The sequence below is a fragment of the Humulus lupulus genome, chromosome 2 (assembly GCF_963169125.1).
Source record: "Humulus lupulus chromosome 2, drHumLupu1.1, whole genome shotgun sequence".
In the NCBI taxonomy this organism is placed as follows: Eukaryota; Viridiplantae; Streptophyta; class Magnoliopsida; order Rosales; family Cannabaceae; genus Humulus; species Humulus lupulus.
Window position 1 is genome coordinate 45,242,800 of NC_084794.1, and position 18,216 is coordinate 45,261,015.

The window sequence follows — 18,216 nt, forward strand, 5'->3', positions numbered from 1 at the left end:
ATTGGAGGCGGTATCCGCCGAAAATTATTGTATTACAAACCTTTTTTTATGTTTAATATTTTTAAAACTTAACTATTACTATCAGTAATAGTATTATATTGAAAAATTTGGGAGGGAAAAGGGTTGTAAACCAAACACTTGTTTGCCACCCGGTATGGTAGTGTGGGGCATGGCATGGCAGCATGGATGGACTACATGGGATTTTGCTTCTATCTGAACTAGTCAGCAATGACTACTCAGATTTGTTTGCATTTTAAATTAATTTCTTCCAATTTTATATATGTTCACTTTGATCGAATCTTGTAAAACATTAGGTGGGTCACAACTCACAATACTCCATCTATCTATCCCCAATATCCAATAGTCTCAAGACAAACCTAACCTAATTTAATTGTAAACCAGGAAATTGGCTGCACACCACAGCAAGAGTCAAAGGGGCAGGTGTCTCGTAAAAACGACATCGTTTAAAGAAAGGATGTCATAATTGTCATTTAGGTTTGATGTTGCTATTTGGTATTTGGGTACTTTTAATTAGACAACACAAGAACACAACACAAGAAGTGTCACTTTTAATTAGACTCTTTTAATTAGTCAGAGATATTCTATAATAATAAAAATGTCATCCTTTAATTAGTTATATTCCACAATAATAATTAAATAGAAGTATGGAAGGCAAGATATTGAATTTTAACAATAACAATATCGCACAGCAATTCTCTTTTAGGTTTGGTCTTGTTGCTTCCGTCCGGGTGCTTTGCCCACTAGATGGCTGACGCATCGCCGCATCGGGTTCGCTGTGTCCGCATTTGAGTACTACTGTACTGCTACTGCTACTGCTGCTCCTACACTTCTACTTGTTTATTATTATTGTTTGGGTTGGGCCGCTCTTCTCAATTCTCATTCTCACTCTCACCTCCTCCTCCTCTTCTCTGCAACTACTCACACCTCGGTCTCAACCTCTCATGGCTTCCAATACCGCCATTATTGCTTGGTCTCTGCTCTTTTTCGCTTTTTCTCTGTTCGTTCAATGGGGGGAAAAAGTTATGGTTTTTATTTTGATTTTCTTGTTGGACGTGTCATAAAACAGGGGCTCAGGAGAAGATGGGCAATTAGGATTGGGAAGTAATGAAGATAAGGAGTGGGTTTCCGTTGTTAAAGCTCTGGAGTCTCAAAAAGTTCGCTCTGTAGTTGCCGGTAGCCGAAATTCCCTCGCCATTTGCGAAGATGGCAAGGTTTTTATTTTGTTCTTCTTTTAGCTTCGTAATCAATTTTTTTCTGCTACCCTTTTTTCAGTATTTTTATTATATTATATGTATTTAGTTGTTTACATGGGGCTGGAATCAAAGAGGAACGCTTGGGCACCCTCCTGAAACTAAAACTGAAAATATCCCAAGCCAGGTTAAAGCTCTGGCTAATGTCAAGATTGTCGAGGTATTCCTCCTTTTTAATAAGTAAGCTTTAGTTTTGAAGTGAAAAATCAACGATTGGAGTTTATTTTTGTCTTTTTCCTCCAGTTGAACTCGGCTCCTTTTTTTATGTGCAGGCTGCTATTGGTGGGTGGCATTGTTTGGCTGTTGATGATCAAGGCCAGGCTTATGCTTGGGGTATGATACTGGATTTTAGTTTTTTTCTTCTTCTATGCTACACTTTTTGAATCTCGTTTGACAAATATTACTACTTGAAAATGGGTAATGGATTTTGGCTCCATTGAACTAGACTCCCCTCCTAGCCCTACAATATTTGGGGACCAATAAACTATAGCAATTGCTATGTAAATACCTCTTGACCAGGAAATTGTCAGTGCCCAGGAGGGACTCGTAGCTCAGACCTTGTGGGAGCAAACCACATGCTTGACCATTTATTATTTGCAAAATTGTTCTAAGCCACTGAATAAGGATTGTGGGATTCTCCTCATTTGTAATGAAGTTGAATGAGAATTTAGTTTTTCATTGACTAAGGATGCAAATTGTTATTTATTTCAGGTGGAAATGAGTATGGTCAGTGTGGTGAAGAACCTGAGAGAAAGGACGACACTGGTAGACCTCTGAGAAGGGATATAGTGATTCCTCAGCGGTGTGCGCCAAAGCTTGTAGTCCGCCAGGTATGCTACTAAGACAGGTAGATGGTTAGGCATATATTGAACCATATTAGATGGATGATTTTGGTTTTTTGTATCTAAATTTAACATGTGGTTGATTATTTCACGATGGAGACATGGAATATCATATTAGCTCTTCGTATTAATGTTACAAAATTCTTTATAAGTAGGAAACTCAAAATCTTTGAATTTTCAGTATGACATACTAACTTGAGAACTATATAATAATGGATACACTGTCAATGATTCAATAAGAGATTGATGTGAAGTTTGATCAATATAGTATTATTTATCTAGCCTCTTTGATAAAGAGGCCATGAAAAAGAAGGTGACCAGGTAATGGAATGAATGCTGTGCAATAGTTTCTAAGGGTATCCTTTCTGTGAAATTAAGCAATTATAAAGGCCTCGTATGGATGTGAACTTGTCAAGTTTGAAATAGGTATTTGGCGTTCTTGGCTTTTAGTATACAGGTTTGTTACCATTTCCCCCCTTCATATGCCTGGTTAAACATACCACAAATCCACTGTAATGTTACTACACCTTTCATTTATAGCTGCCTGCTAATATTGACATGGAATAAAATACTTGTGCACTTTGCTGCCAAATATATATATATATATATTTATGTATATACTTGTGCTCTTCCTCAGTTTCTATTGCATTTTGGCTCTCATAAATCAAGTAACATACCTTGCCTTAAATTGTTCTATATTACTTGTTTTGTAAGTATATACTATACTTCGAATCCATATGAATTGTGTATTTTGTATATGATAATATTTTTCACATTACAGGTAGCTGCTGGAGGTACTCATTCTGTGGTACTTACACTGGAGGGGCAAGTATGGACATGGGGTCAACCATGGCCTCCTGGTGATATGTAGGGTGTCTTAATTTGAATTCAGACTTGTGCCTTTTTACATGTTTATTTCACACAAATAAATATATGAAAACTTTGTATTTTCTTTGTAAATTCTTACAGAAAGCAGATTTCTATTCCAGTCCGAGTCCAAGGTCTTGAAGCCGTCAGATTGATTGCAGTTGGGGCATTTCATAATTTGGCTCTCCAAGAGGATGGTACTTTATGGGCATGGGGTAATAATGAATATGGACAACTGGGAACTGGAGATACCCAACCCAGATCACAACCAATTCCTGTTCAAGGGCTTTCTGGTCTTACTCTGGTTAGTGTTATTTTCTGTAAAACATCGTCTTCTGTCATAGCTATCCTTTTTTCTCTTCCAGGGAAAGCTCGCCTTTATTCTAAGAATCATTGGACATTATTCTTCCTCCTCACTGTTCACTGGAGTTCTCTCTAGCTAGCTATTTGTTAACTAATTTTTTGGTCGGTTCTTTCTATAGTTATAAACTTTGTTAGTACTCTTTGTTTACTTACAAATAAAGCCTGAAACGCATGAATAGTTATATTTAAAGAATTGAGGTCACACTAATCATTTGGACAAATCCTTGTTGAGTTAGTTTCGAATTTCTCATTGTCATGATTCCTTTGTTTTTTGGGCTACATTCTCAGAAGTCTATTTTTTATTATTATTTCTTTGGTAGTAGCCTGCCTTGATAAGATTGTCCTCCCTTCTCATCCAGGTTGATATAGCTGCTGGAGGATGGCATTCTACTGCACTTACAGATGAAGGAGAGGTGAGTATTCTACTGCAGGATGTTAATTTGAGCAAAAAGATTAAACCAAGGTTCCTTATAGTGCTTTCTAAATTCAGGTGTATGGTTGGGGACGAGGGGAACATGGAAGACTTGGATTTGGAGATGATGACAAAAGCAGTAAAATGGTGCCCCAGAAGGTGAATCTTTTAGCTGGGGAGGATATTGTTCAGGTACCATCAATGGATTATTCCCTCTACTTTACCTCTAACTTGCTTTGCTGGAAAACATGGGACATTTTGATGGATCTTCAGTTGATAGATGACTCATGACAGGAGGATTTGTATGTTACCAGAAAGTGTGAGAAAATTTAAGCCACCTTGATTAAAAAATTTACGCTGCCTAAATGGTTTTTATCAGTTTTGAATTTTTGGTCACCAAAGTTAGGTAGTTTGGCCAGGGCCAACTTAATATGAATGGAAGCATTAGCAAGGAGTATGTTTTTTAAAAGTATGCAAGCATCATAGGGCTTCCTGATATCCCAATGCATTTTAAAACTGGGGACTGAAAGTGGTTCCAGTATAACCATCTTGAATCATTATTTCTCTACCTAAATTGCATTAGCAAGCAAATCACCATGCCATGATTTTGCTTTGGCAAGCTGTATTTGTAACTTAAAGTACCACTTTAGAAAAAGGGTAGTATTCAGATTTGAATACAATCAATATTCTGGCCACTATGGTCGGGTCTTTACTTCTTTCAGACTGTCTAAAGATAAAGATATGTTCTGTTTTCGAATAGGTATCTTGCGGAGGCACTCACTCAGTTGCATTAACCCGTGACGGTCGCATATTTTCGGTAATGATCTATCATATGCTTTTAAGAAAATTCCTTCACCATCTTGTCTACTTGTTGAGGAAATCTCAACCATTTATTCAACTTCTTATCCATGGCAGTTTGGTCGGGGAGACCATGGACGGCTTGGATATGGGAGGAAGGTGACGACCGGACAACCAATGGAGGTTCCCATAAACCTATCTCCTCCTACAGAGAATACAACCGATGATGAAGGTGAGGAACGTTGGATAGCTAAGCTTGTTGCTTCCGGAGGTCGCCATACTATGGCCATTGTGCAATGGCAGACTCATGATGAGTCAAAGCAGTGATCAAATCAAATCAAATCCTTTTCTTTTGTGGAGAACTTTGTTCAACTTAAGTACTAATAACCGCAGTAAATGTTGGTTTTTCAGAAGACCATACCATAACTCGAATGAACAACTTTTCCACTTCAATATAGAAAAGACAAGCAATAATAATAATAATAATAATATTCTTGGGACTTTTTTTAAACTTTTACAAGCATGCAAAACTGGTACAGTTCGTTTGTTCCTCTGCTATGTACTCGTACTAAGCAAAATGTATACTGAATTATGACAGTATATAGTTTTCTTTAACATAAAAAGACGTACAAAGAAAATAAGAAAGCATCAGATATCAGCTGATGTGCCAGGTTTCTGGGGGTCATTGCGATACCCTGGACCATAAGTCCTACTGTACACCCCACCGTGGAGAAGCACCACATAAAGCATCTGACTCAGCAGTGAAATCACCATGAAAGCCTCCAATGTTTGCTGCCAAAAAAAACACAAAGTAAGAACCAAGGTTTTTTTACTCAGTATTTTGTTTAAACAATACAGGTCTGTCTCTTTACCAAGCGTTTTCCCCTGCGTCCTCCTAGTATGATCTCCTTGCATACAAGTCTGCGACAAGAGAATTTGGCTATAACTTCTGAACTAAACTAAAATTGTTTGTTTTCTAATGTTGGCTCTTTTGTTTAATTCTTTCCTAGTGGATATCATATATATATATAAATATATATATTTATATGTATATATCAGTATATGTACCCAAAAGCAAGAGCCGTTAGGGCCCAAGAGACGAGAGCTAAGGCAGAAGCAGCAGCCAAACTGTCACTTCGCCAAGCCCGCAGATGGATCATCCCTGAAATCAGAGAGCAAGCACCCACCACCCCTCCTACCAGTGCAAACACCAACATGAATCTCGTTGATGGATTTCCACCTAAATCTGCCATCATATATAAACACAAAATATAAAACACCCCTTTCATAAAATCCACACGCACACATATATATATTTATATATATATATATATATATATAGAGAGAGAGAGAGAGCATACGGGGATGGTTTTCCTCTCCATTGATGTATTTGTCAAGAGACCAGCCAGCGAGTCCAAGCACAATCAGATGAACTACCAAGTTTACAACAATAAGAGGACCCAACAAGTCTCTGACACCCCTCCCAGTCGTCATAACCAAAGCTCAACAACCACACAATAAGCTCTCTAGCAACTGTTTCAGTACCCCAACATAGAATGAGCAGCACAAATGGATCTATGTCTCTATGCTATATATGGATAACGTCTGAGGTTGATGCTCTCATGAAAAGTTATTCAAAGAAAAAAAAAAGTAGAAGAAAGCTTTTGCTTTAGCTTTTGATTACGTGGTGTCTTGCTGGGAACTCGATTGAACAGGTGTGGTATCTCTTTCGCGTCCCTAGGAAGATTTGAAGTAACTTTATTATAGTGAACAAAATAAGCCAAAACTTGAGGATTTGAGCAAACGGTGTTAGTTCACATCACATAGATTTATTTTCTTGTAGTTAGTAGTGTTTATGAGAATTTGGATAATTAATAGCATGGAACGTGTTTTGCACTTTTTTGACACGCGGAGACCATGCATGGGGTCCACGTCTATATATCACTATTTTGGTCTTTTCTTATCTCATAATGAGTTAATACGTTCGAGGAGTGTGTTACATTCTATATAGTCTAATCATATTACTCAACAATTCATCGTATCATATTCCATAACGATGGTGTCTTGGGTTTTACGTTACGCTACGTTTAGATTTGACATTGGTCGTTAAGATTTTGACCAAATTCTACGAATCATTAGCTGTGAATTATGTCTTTTTTTGTTTCATCATGTCTGTTACTGTTTATACGAAAATAAATTATATTGACTGGGAAGAAAAATTGTAGTAAACAAGGACCTTATATTTCACACACATTATATTATATATTTTTCAATACAGAACGCCTTTTCACTCTAATTATATTCTATAGGATCCTATGTCTCTATCTATATGAAGTTGTCCAATACCATATCGTTGAGAGGAGGTTCGATCAAGAAGAGTAAAGAGCTTAAAACGACAATGAATAAACTAAACCATAAGAGGGATTTGCAAGGATCAGCTTGTCGTTTCACAAGTGCTATTCCTTCCTCTTGCCCACTACTTGAAGCTGCAATATCATCTAGTTGAAGTGTTGGACATGTAAGAAATCCATAAGCTACACCACTAAACGCTGCTCCAAAATGCGCCCTGGAACATCATGATCAATTATTGTTTATTAAGCTAAATTTTGATAACTTTAACTCCATAGGCACTACTTCAAACTTACCATTCATCAATTGGAACAAAATGGCTTAATATAAAGCCAAGACCTGTGATGATGATTGCCTTTTGGAACAAACTTTCCGAAACATCTTTTGAAATAACATCTTTGTTTTGGATCTGATAAATCAGCCAGGCTCCAATTATGGCATATATCGGTGCCTGTGTATGCAACATGATATATTACTTAACCAAAGAAAATGAGTAAACTTGAGTAACATATACGTATCTATCAATTAACTTAGCAAAATAAGAGTTGTGCTAGCTGCTTACTGTGCCACCAATAGTTGGTTTTGGTGTATGAAGAAAGCTAATCAAATTGCCAGAGATTCCACCAAGTATGTAGATCAAGACAAATGTAAACGAGCCATAACCTCTGCACACTTTAGGCCCAAATGTAAGAAGTGCCCAACAACCAAGACCTATGTCAAAAACTCCACAGTTCTGCATATATATGCCAATTATATATATCAGAATTAATGAAAATTTTAAGCAAATGAAATAAAACATAATAGCAATCTACTTCTAGTCACTCCCAACAGTTTTGAAAATAAGCATGGTTTTCTTTGGAGATGTGAAACAATTTCTATAAAATCTGACTACAGAATGGAATAAACACGAACCCAATTGTCAATGTTGTACCAGAAACATTGGCGTTATAAGTCTCCACCATTCTCCAACTAGGATCAAATGATTTACTTTAGCTCCATACAGTAATGGTAGAGAAGACAGTTCCATGTCAGAGCTCCTAACTGGACTTGCAATTTCAAACAGAACAACTGCAATGTTTATGGAAGCCAATATACTTCTGCATCCAATATACATAGTATAATCAATCATCAGAGGAGATCATCACAACAATTTTTTTTTTTTAATTTTTCATTTAGGCAAAGCTGAGTTGTTTTACATTAAGTACAGATCAGAGGTATCATCATCGTCATCATCCTGATGCAGTCTTTGAGACTCCTTTTGACCATGGGAGCCAATTCTACTTCCTTGGTTCATGTAAGACCTCATTGTCAATTCTTCTCTCCTTTCAGAATCTTCTTTGATTGTATGCTGATATTCGAAAGAAGACGGATTTGGTTCAGCAGTTGAACAGTCCTTGTCCGAGTGTGCATCTGTAATTACAGTCATGTTTGGAAAGTATGATTGGATAAGATAAAATTATCCAAGTTTTTCAATAGGATCAAGTTATTATTTGGTTTGTTGGGTCTATTTCTTTCAATATTCTCTAAATCACATAAAAATGATTCAATATTAACTAAAAGTTCATGAAAGTATTTAAGATACTAATTAAAAACATCTACCATATTGTCCTAGAAAAATAGTGTTTACCTTTATCAAGCTTGTCAAGATAAGCACCTAGAATATCCAACTCCTTGTTTGAGCACAATTGTTTATCACTTAGTGCCTTGTTGGAAGACTCTGCAGGGTTGAGTTTTTTAGCCTCTTGGAGTTTTCCAAAGTAAGAAGACAATGATCTCAACTGCTTCTGATTGGAACAAAAGAATCCCACATGCGAATCGGTTTCCGAAACCGATCTTATATTGTCTTCCAAATCACTCCTCGTCTGCAAAAGAATTGGTCCTTTTAAGTAGGAAGAGTTCCACTTCTTGTACATGTATACAGAGAAAAGTTTCATACTATCACATGTCATCATCATGCCTCTGTCGCTGTGTCTCATTAGACTTTGAATGTGTTGAGTTTGATTTCTGTAAGGCATTTTGCAGCATATGGGAACCACAGCCATGTTTATATAAACTGGAATAATAATAATAATAATAAGAAGAAGAAGGTTAAGGATTGACTGAAGAAGAGTAGTTAAGTCTTGGTTCCTAAATACAAAAACAGAAGAAAGAACTTAATCATGTGAAAGCAAGATTCATATTTTCTTTCTCCGGAAACAAACAGACAATTAAGAAACATATGAAAGAGCATTCAATTTAAGTACCTGAACTGAAATCACTGACAGTCTATGAGCTAGTGGCAGCGGTGGCATTGGAGAACTCCATTGCTAGTTTTCATGAAAATGAGAGCACTGTTCCGAACACAAGTCTTACAAATCATCACATGAGAAAAGTAAGGATTGAGAATAGTAAGTAAGAGTGAAAATAGTGAAGATTAATAATCCAAATAAGTCCTTCCCTTATCTAATATGAGCCATTGAGAAGGTGCCATATCTGATTAACAAAATCTAATGTGGTGGAGTGAAACGCAGAAGGATGTGCTTGGTGTTGGTGGTGACCCACTTGGGGTGTGGTTTTGAGGTCCAAAATCTAGTATCACCACACACCATTCACCTCCAAATCTTTTTCTATTCTCTAGCAGTATCACACACGTGTAACCAATTACAACGTTAATTTTTCAAGCTAGTTGTCAGGCAAGATATCATTTGACCCACATAATACACGAATTAGAATAATTAAGATACTGGAGTCTTGTAGGGTATATATACACTGGATTTTGTTGAGGACCCGTTCACACACTGTTTAATTCTTTCTATCTAGCCAATTTACTGTATGTGGACATGTCTACGATAAGGTGGTATGTGTTTAGAATGGGTAGTACTAGCATGTAGTACATTGCTAATTGGAAGAAAAATTATAAATGCACAATAAAGACTATTTATCCCAATCATCCTAGTCACAATCCCTCGTAGGGGTGAGCATCTAAACCGGCAAACCGCGGCGACCGACCGCACCGCACCACACTACACCACAAACTGCGGTGTCAAAAGTAGAATGGTTCGGTATGGTTTGTATCTTAGCTAAACCAAGCGGTGCGATGCGCGGTTTGACAGTGTGAAATTTTGGTTTGCACCACACCGCACCGTATACTTACAAATATGTTAAAAAAAATTAAACTTTACATATTTACCATTTTTTAGTAATCCAATCTAAAACTAGGAGTCCACTTAAATTAGGAGCCCACTTAAATTAGGGTATAACCTTATTCTCTAACACATCATACACGGCAACAACTCATTCCTCTCTCATCTCATTTGTGCCTCCTCCTTATCACCATCTCCATCTCACACATTTTTTAACACACTTACACCGTGGAAAGCCACCCAAACCACACCGCAAAAAACTAGTTTGGTTTGGTCGGTTTGGTGCAAAGAAATCACACCGCACAGTGTGTTCTAGCTACTACACCGCACTTGTGGCGTGGTGTATTAAAAAGTATTCAAACCGCCCAAACCACACCGTGCACACCCCTCCCTCGTTCCAAAAGGGGCCTAAAATATTAATAAAGAGGTTGAGGTCAATTTCATTTTGGACTTTGTGTTGTGCAAAAGTTATCGATTGGACCATCTATTTTGTTAAATAACAATTTGAACCTTGCGTTTTGTAAAATGAAACAAAATAATACCTTAAGCTTGATTTTGGTCAAATAATTGTTCAATATAACCAAAGTGACATCGCATTTTTTATTTAATGAATTTTGAATTATATTTGTTGACTGTATTTTTCTCTATCAACCTAATAACATAATTTAAAGAAAATAAAAAAGATAAACACCAATGAATTACGTAGTTTAGGTTATAAAACAACCCTAGTCCACGAGTCTTTAGGATTATAGTTTTTGAAGCTTGAGATAGCAAGCTTCAATGGAGGTTTTCTTAGGCAGTGTATATTGCTATGAGTACAAAAGTTGTGAACCCTTTTACAATGGTACCCTAACCCTATTTATAGAGGTTGATGGTCATTAATCTCATTTATTAAAAATATTCCCAATTATTTAGGGAGTTAATTGCTATTCAATTCCTCTGAATGTTCTAATAAAGACTGTGGGCTTGTGCATATCGCATGGGGCCCAATTCGTAGGTTGCAGCCTACCAACTTTACGGGAGACATGCCTCTAACACTGTCAGAATACGGCTGCACATTTTTCCGTGTCAGGCGACGTTGTGGAAAATACCAATTGTCGAGTGTACGAACTTGACACTACTACTCGAGGTGCCCATAAAGTTGCCAGATGATCTTGTGGTGGCCCAAGGCTACAACAACTGACACCTAGAGCTCTCTCCAGACCCGAGGAAAAAACTCCTAGATCTGAAGGATTATCATATCAAGAAGGCAAGTGGACCGCTAGAGTGATCCTCGGGACGTGGCCTTACTTGGAGACATCCATGCCTAAAAAGGGAAACATGGTTCGCTGGGAGGATACTACACTCCGAGGAGCTCTACAGAGCTACATCATCTTTCAAGGAGCTTAATTACTTCTCTAATTATTGCCACGTGTTCAATGATGAAATCACGGACAACATTTGTCCCCAAGTCTTCACTTGTCCTTGGATAGTGGAGACTTAGTCTGAGAACGAGAGGTGACTCTTGGGCTCTTCATGACGTCATACTCAAAAAATATGAAACCACGTGTTGACTCCCCATTGCTGGGCCCGCCAATCGGTGCAATTAATGAGGAGTCATTTCCACGCCCAAGACGTCCAATTCGTACTCGAAACATCCTTTCGCCCTGTATCTGAGGCTTCCTTTTCCCATGTTAATGATCACGATCCGTGCCTTGATAATCGAAACTGTTGGATCACGCTCGATTGCCTATCCCATAGGTGATCAACGGTCGGGGTGGAGTTGCTTCCACCCCAAGCTCTTCGAGTATAAAAATTGAGAACCGCCTATCACATATTTACTTTGGTCATTTGAAATTCAAAAAATATCAGAGCTTTCAAAATCTTCCCAAAGCTTCATCACTCCAAGAGCCCCAAAAATTCACCGGCGTTTATGTATTCGACAACCTGGACGGCTGGAGGGAGTCCTCGTTCTTCTGGCTGAACAAAAAGAAGCACTTTCGGGTTCGCACACGGCACAACACCTACAGGCGGCTCACATCGAGTGAGTACTTTCGATATGTTCTTGTTTTAGGTTCTGGTTTGTTGTGTGTAGTTGCATGCTTAGGGTTTTGGTGTGCTTGGCATTTAGAGGTCTTTTTGACCTATTTTTAGTTATTTTGGGCCCCTTTTGACATTTAAAATGGTCAAAATGGCCTATTCCACACCTTATACGATTCTTCGTGTTTTTGGGCATTCGACTGGACTTTGGAAAATTTCCAGATTCCGATGAAGTTCATGAACTCTGGTGGTATCCTTCGGCACCAATTCATTGGTTCCGAGGACACCCCAGTCCCTTAGCATCCTTTCTCCTCCATTCCCTGGGTAGTAGTCTAAGGGTTCCTCATTTTGACCTATCTTCCTTCTGGTCAAGGCGCTAACTACTTGGTTTTGTTTCAGATGTCCGAAGAGCTACTCCATCTCCATCAACAAGGATTATACTACTTCGACAACGAAATACAAGAGAAGGCCCGAGACGCGGGATGACTTCCCGAGAAGGGGAAGTAAGTGGTTGCAGAGCAGAGTAGGGCCTTCGTGGTGAGGGAAGACATCACTCTACCAGAAAAGTGGCCTATCCGAGTTGGCATCTCAGAGGAGGAGGCCAATATGTGTCCCCTGCCACGGGACAACACCTATACTGCTAACGGTTCGAGGCAGAGGAGTTTCCGAGCAAGCTGAGACATTGAGGAGCTCTAAACAAGATCCTCTCCCACAACAGAGTGGACACACATGACATGATGGTATGCTTGTCCTGAGAGAATGAGAGGGCGCACAAGAGCATACATGGCCTCGGAGTGTGGAACGCTTCTCACCTCCAAGCGGGAGCTGTGCTACCACTCCACCAATATAATGTCGACTTCCTGAAGTTCATCGGCATATCCCCCTTCAAGCTATCTCCAAATGGATATCGGGTGCTAGCATGGATCTTTGTTTAGAACGAGAGGCAGAACTGGCTCGCCCCTTCTCCGACAGAAATCTTTTACGTGTATAGCTTTCGAGCTTGCCCGAAGAAGGAGAATCATGACAACTACTATACTTTGATGAAGTATACGTACCCAGGCATGTCTTATAAGGCTCCGAGTGATAACGAGAGCCATGCGCGGGACTACAAAGATCACTTCTTCTGGACAAGTGGCTTTCCCACTCAGACCAATCCAATACTACTCCTGGACTTCGCCAGGGTTGGTAAGTTTCTCCTTGAACCGAATCCGATAAGTTGTCCTCCACTTGTGGCTGGTTCTTAGGAGTTGGGTATTTTTCTGGTCATTTCCGCCACACTCCTCATGTGGACGCCTACCACGCGAAGTCCAGAAAATACAAACACTCCCAGACGAGGAGATGGGTCTCGCATTCCTCATCACAGAGGCCCATTTGCGCCAGTACGAGCTTCTCCAGGAGGGTCAGCACATAAGCTCCGTGAGCCTGTCCAGCTTCCGCGACTCAAAGAAATCCTTGGCGAAGGCCAGAATTCACACGGAGTATGTGGCAGCGCAAGCGCTCCAGTACAACCAGAGGATGCGCAAGGAGCACGTGGAGATAGTGCTCGCCGTCCAGGCCGTTGCCGAGGCCCAAGAGGACAAGGAGCTCGAGGCGGGGATAGGGTTTTCTTCTATGTCTCAAGGAAATCCCCCCCCCAAATCCTTTATCATGCTAAGCATGTAGGGGAAGGAGTTAGTCCTGACCACATATGGGTTTCACCATCACTCCTCGAGTGTGGGCAAGTATCAGAGCATCAATGGACGAAGGAGGAGTTCCAAGACTTAATCGACGTCTTCCTTTGCCACCCGAAGAGAAGACTTTACCCCGAGGATTCGTGCCCTGGACGAGGTGACGTCCATGCATGCCGGGTGGTTTTGTCAATACGAGAAAAATACCATGCTGAAGATGGGCCTACTTGTTCGAGAATTTTCCCACTCCATTATTCACCTGGGGGAGCCTTGTAGTGGTGGGTCTCCTGAGGAGAATCTATGCCCTTGTCATTTTCTTGCATGCATGGATGTCATTTTTTTTTATCTTTCCTTAGCTCAAAGTGTTGGGGTTTTATGCCCTAATTAAAACCCAAATTCTTTGTAATCTCATTTTATTATCAATAAAAGAATATAAATAATTTTTTGACTTGGTCAATCACTTTGCTCACATGTTTTATTTTCATGATTATTTGTTTAATATAAACTTCTATTAAATCCCGAGCATATAGCTAATCTTATTTATAGTGATGTAATCACAGTGGAATATAAATATGATTATATGTTCAAAATAAGTTAGTCCTAAGATTAGTCAGTGCACATGATTTACACTGACTTGCCAATCTACGATATGATCTACTTACACATTACAGTGTTATGTTCTTTCCAGAACATTAGCAAAGTAGATAAGATCGAATGTATTTGTTACATCGGACTGGACCTGTAATGCCCCGAATTCTCCGATGTGGTTTGATGGCGAGATTAGTAGGTTGGGAGGGCCATATTTGTTTAATTAAGCCATTATATGATATGATGCATGTATATGTGAATTATCTTATGATATGATGTTAAATGCATGCATGTGGGTCCACATTTTAATTATAGGGGTGTGATGGTAATTTGTCCCGTTGAGGGTATAATTGTGTAATTGTATGCATGTCGATGATATGTGTTGAGACCATATTATAATGTGGGTTGGTTCGAGCTATTCAGCATGAGACGGTCTTGGATTATTGATTAGCGGTTTAGTCACAACAGGTTTAAGACCGGGGCTTGGGTTGAGTCTCAGAGTGATTGTAATGATTAGAGCATTACCAAGTATTAAAGGGTGACGGGATGTGAATTATTGGTATTTGAGATTATTGAGAATAGCAGGAATTGGAAAGCGTTAATTATGATTAACGAGATAGGAGGAAAGTACCAAATATGCCCTTGGGAGTCTTTAGAAACTATTAATTGACCTAGGGGTAAAATGGACATTTCACCCCTAGGATAGATATACTTAGTGTTGGCTGAAGGAAGATAGTGAAAAACAGAGCATGTTTAAGAGTTCTCCCGTAACTTCTTCTCTTCACCTTTCTTTGTGGTTTTTGAACCAATCTTGAGGATTATAGCTTGGGAAGCAAGCCTTGGAAGTTTGGGAGTGTGTTCCACCATTGAAGAGCATCATAAGCTGAGCTTTGGGTAAGTTTCTAACCATAGCTTTCTCTGGTTTGCCCTGTTTTGGTTTGGTTTTGCAGCTGAGATTTCTAGGGTGAATTCTTGGTTTTGTTGGGAGTTTTGGCTAGGGTTCCTATGCTTGTGATGTTTGGGGTGTGCTAGGATGGTTTTTGGGTTCATTGGGCATCAAGAATGGGATTTGGAAGCTTGGGAATTGGGTTAGAATCGAAGGAGTTGAAGAAGGTCGGTTCAGGGGAGATTTGGTCTGGAGGTAGCGCTATAGCGCCCACCCTAGGGCGCTACAGCGCTCCTCAGGAGGCTTTTTGGCATGTTGGGTGTTCTGAGTATAGCGTTGGGGCGCTAGGGGTTGAGTGCTATAGCGCTACCCTGTTCCTTCTAAGTCCTGTTTTGAGTGTTTTTAAGGGTTTTTGACTTGGGGTTTCAATCCTTAAGGCCTGGGATCGAATCTACTCACCGTGTTGGCATGTTTCGGGGTCCCGAGAGTGGTGCTTAGGTTAAGACCCTATTCATGTGGATTCTCATTAATGGAGGTTATAATTGGTTGTGACTAGGTAACCACTAAGGAACTAAAAGATTGATCGTTTTCAGGGGTCGTCCTTATTATATTTCTCGCTCGAACCCGAAGTAAGAAAACTACACCCTGTGTATATGTGACATGCGAGTTTGGTATTGAGGCATGTTGATTGATGTATGTGGACATGGATTGCATATTAAATGCTAGTGAATGCTGATTACTTGTATATGGCACTGACAAGTCAGGGACACTGACCTAAGAGTTAGAAACGGCATGAGCATCCTGAACGCAGGGCCGAATGAAGATTAGATCTAATCGATATCAGTGTTAAATGGCTCTAGGGCATTAACACTGGACCGAATCTAGGTCGATGAACTTATAAGCGCTTGGCTAGTCTGAGACTAGTTATACAAAGCCGGGGCATATGGCCCCGGTGACTGCTTGTCACATGGCTAGGGAACACTGTTCCATAGATATGACTCTAGAGTCATGAGGGAGGTTATGTTGGTGACTAATCACCATGCACCTATCCTGTTAAAGCTAGTGAGATGCTCATTTATCTGTTAAGCCCTGGTGATCCTATCGTCACATGGCTAAAGGGTGCTGTCCCCATATTAGTGACTTTTGCGGCTGTCACCTATTTGTTTGGACTGTTGGTCCTGAATGATTATTACGGTCATTGTTGATATTATATCATGCTTTATTATGCTTTTCTTGCTGGGCCTTGGCTTATGGGTGCTATGTGGTGCAGGTAAAGGGATAGAAAAGCTCACCCAGCCTTGAGTGGAGAGCTTAGGTGGTGATGTGTACATATGCGGCCGCTTGACCACCACGGCCAAGGCGTTCTCAGAGGAACTAGGGGGTTTACCCTATTTTTCCGCTTAGGTCAGCGGGATTGTAAATTTGAAACTGTAATGACAATTTTGTACTGAGAACAACTTGTAAATGTTTTGATTAGCTCTGCAGAGCGGTTTGTAATGAAAAATATCCATTCCCTTTTTATTAAGTTTTTCCACCTTAACCTGTTAATCATACTTAGAGCACGTTTTTAACCAAAGGACTCGGATAGCGGGTCAAATTTTTGGTTCACCGATCACCGTAACTATTCTGGGGTAACCAGGGCGTTACAGGACCGATATTGACAATTGATAAGATAAGTAAACATACCGTTATTATCTATTCTAGTCATATCATATAGTTGACCATAGGTCAATTCAATCTCAATTCTGAGTGGTTAGTATTCTAATTGATTGTATTATTTGAGTTCTTTGACTTGTTCGTTACCAACTTACCCTACGGACTAGCCCATACTTACATCTTGGGAACTCGGTAGTATAATTGAGTGAGAGTGTTAATCATATATATGAACATCTATAGCTTCTGATGAAGAACTAAAACGATGATTTCCTTTTAGTTTGGTTCAAGGAGTTAAATGATAGAGATCTCATTTCAGTAATTAAATTAGTTTACAGAAATATCATTTACAAGGAACTAAGTGTTTTAAGGATAAAATACAATGAGGGGTAAAACGGTATTTTAGTCTTATCTCATTGTAGACCGTCTATAGAGGATTGGGTGACAATTATGGTTGCAACAATGGATAATTAATAGCGTATCTATATTTGTTATAGAGCGTTCTATGAATTCAAGAGTACAATTCCAAGTCTATAGTGGAGTCACGAGGAATTAATAAGTTAGTAAATTTATTTGTTAGATTTATGATAACTTATTGGAGCTTGATTTCATAGGCCCATGGTCCCCATTGTACCTTGGATAAAATCATATATATAGTCTCAATTAATTGATTTAATTATCAATTAGAATTATCAAAGTTAACTATGTCAATTTTGGATAGTTTCACAGAGTTGTGTAATTTTGAGAAGAAAAGAGAAATTATGGCAGATTTATTAATTAAGATAAATTGGTATCTAAATTAATAAATAAATTTAAATCAAGGTTTAAATTATAAATAATTAATTTGATAAACGATTTAAATAATTATTTAATTAATTAAATCAATAGAAAATAATACATGCCTTGATTTTAAGTCCAATGGACTTATAGTCAAATTGGAAATTTCATGGGCCTATAGCCCATGATAATTTCGACCTAGGGCTTCAAAATGACTATTATTTTATTGATTTTTTAATTAAATAAAATGGCCTAATTGAGTCTATAAAAGGAGTGCTTAGAGAGAAGTAAAAAAAAAAAGTCACAAATAAGATTTTCTGATAGTTTTAGATTCTCTCTAAACACAAGTCCTTTTCTAAGCCTCTTTGTTATTTTCTCTTCTTCTCTCTATATCTATCTCGTGTGTTGAGAATTGCCCACACTAGTCTAGGTGGTTCTAAGGATACATTGGAAGATTGTGAAGAAAATAGAAGACTGGTTCAATTTCTTGATAGTACTCTACGACAGAGAGGATACAAGAGTTAGAGAAACTGAAGGAAGGACTCTTTAATTCCGCTGCGTATATTGTAAGTATTCTATTCTTTGTTTCTCTTTGAATTCAA

General features: G+C 38.9%; 3 protein-coding genes across 5 annotated transcripts; 1 reads left to right on the forward strand and 2 right to left on the reverse strand.

The window, feature by feature from the left end:
- Positions 1-659: 659 nt before the first annotated feature.
- Positions 660-5,057, forward strand: LOC133817738 (ultraviolet-B receptor UVR8). The gene is made up of 11 exons (XM_062250335.1): positions 660-991; positions 1,088-1,232; positions 1,321-1,431; positions 1,544-1,604; positions 1,983-2,101; positions 2,895-2,980; positions 3,083-3,284; positions 3,703-3,756; positions 3,834-3,947; positions 4,516-4,572; positions 4,671-5,057. Exons 1-11 carry the CDS (start codon positions 963-965, stop codon positions 4,878-4,880), a joined length of 1,188 nt encoding a protein of 395 aa, XP_062106319.1. The 5' UTR covers positions 660-962; the 3' UTR covers positions 4,881-5,057.
- On the reverse strand, positions 5,025-6,212 carry LOC133817741 (membrane protein PM19L-like). The gene is made up of 4 exons (XM_062250338.1): positions 5,915-6,212; positions 5,622-5,799; positions 5,426-5,474; positions 5,025-5,345 (listed from the first exon to the last, which is right to left on the reverse strand). The coding sequence occupies exons 1-4, from the start codon at positions 6,045-6,047 to the stop codon at positions 5,202-5,204; spliced, it is 504 nt and encodes a 167-aa protein (XP_062106322.1). The 5' UTR covers positions 6,048-6,212; the 3' UTR covers positions 5,025-5,201.
- Positions 6,213-6,772: 560 nt separating this feature from the next.
- Positions 6,773-9,379, reverse strand: LOC133817737 (RHOMBOID-like protein 9, chloroplastic). 3 transcript variants are annotated; one of them, XM_062250333.1, is made up of 7 exons: positions 9,146-9,379; positions 8,530-8,955; positions 8,099-8,312; positions 7,834-7,996; positions 7,465-7,635; positions 7,199-7,353; positions 6,773-7,119 (listed from the first exon to the last, which is right to left on the reverse strand). In XM_062250333.1, the coding sequence occupies exons 2-7, from the start codon at positions 8,942-8,944 to the stop codon at positions 6,879-6,881; spliced, it is 1,359 nt and encodes a 452-aa protein (XP_062106317.1). In that variant the 5' UTR covers positions 8,945-8,955; positions 9,146-9,379; the 3' UTR covers positions 6,773-6,878. The 3 variants fall into 3 exon arrangements, with proteins under 3 accessions (XP_062106317.1, XP_062106316.1, XP_062106318.1); XM_062250332.1 differs by having other exon boundaries at positions 7,834-7,999; positions 9,146-9,372; XM_062250334.1 differs by having other exon boundaries at positions 7,834-7,999; positions 8,530-8,906; positions 9,146-9,371.
- Between the last annotated feature and the right edge of the window lie 8,837 nt (positions 9,380-18,216).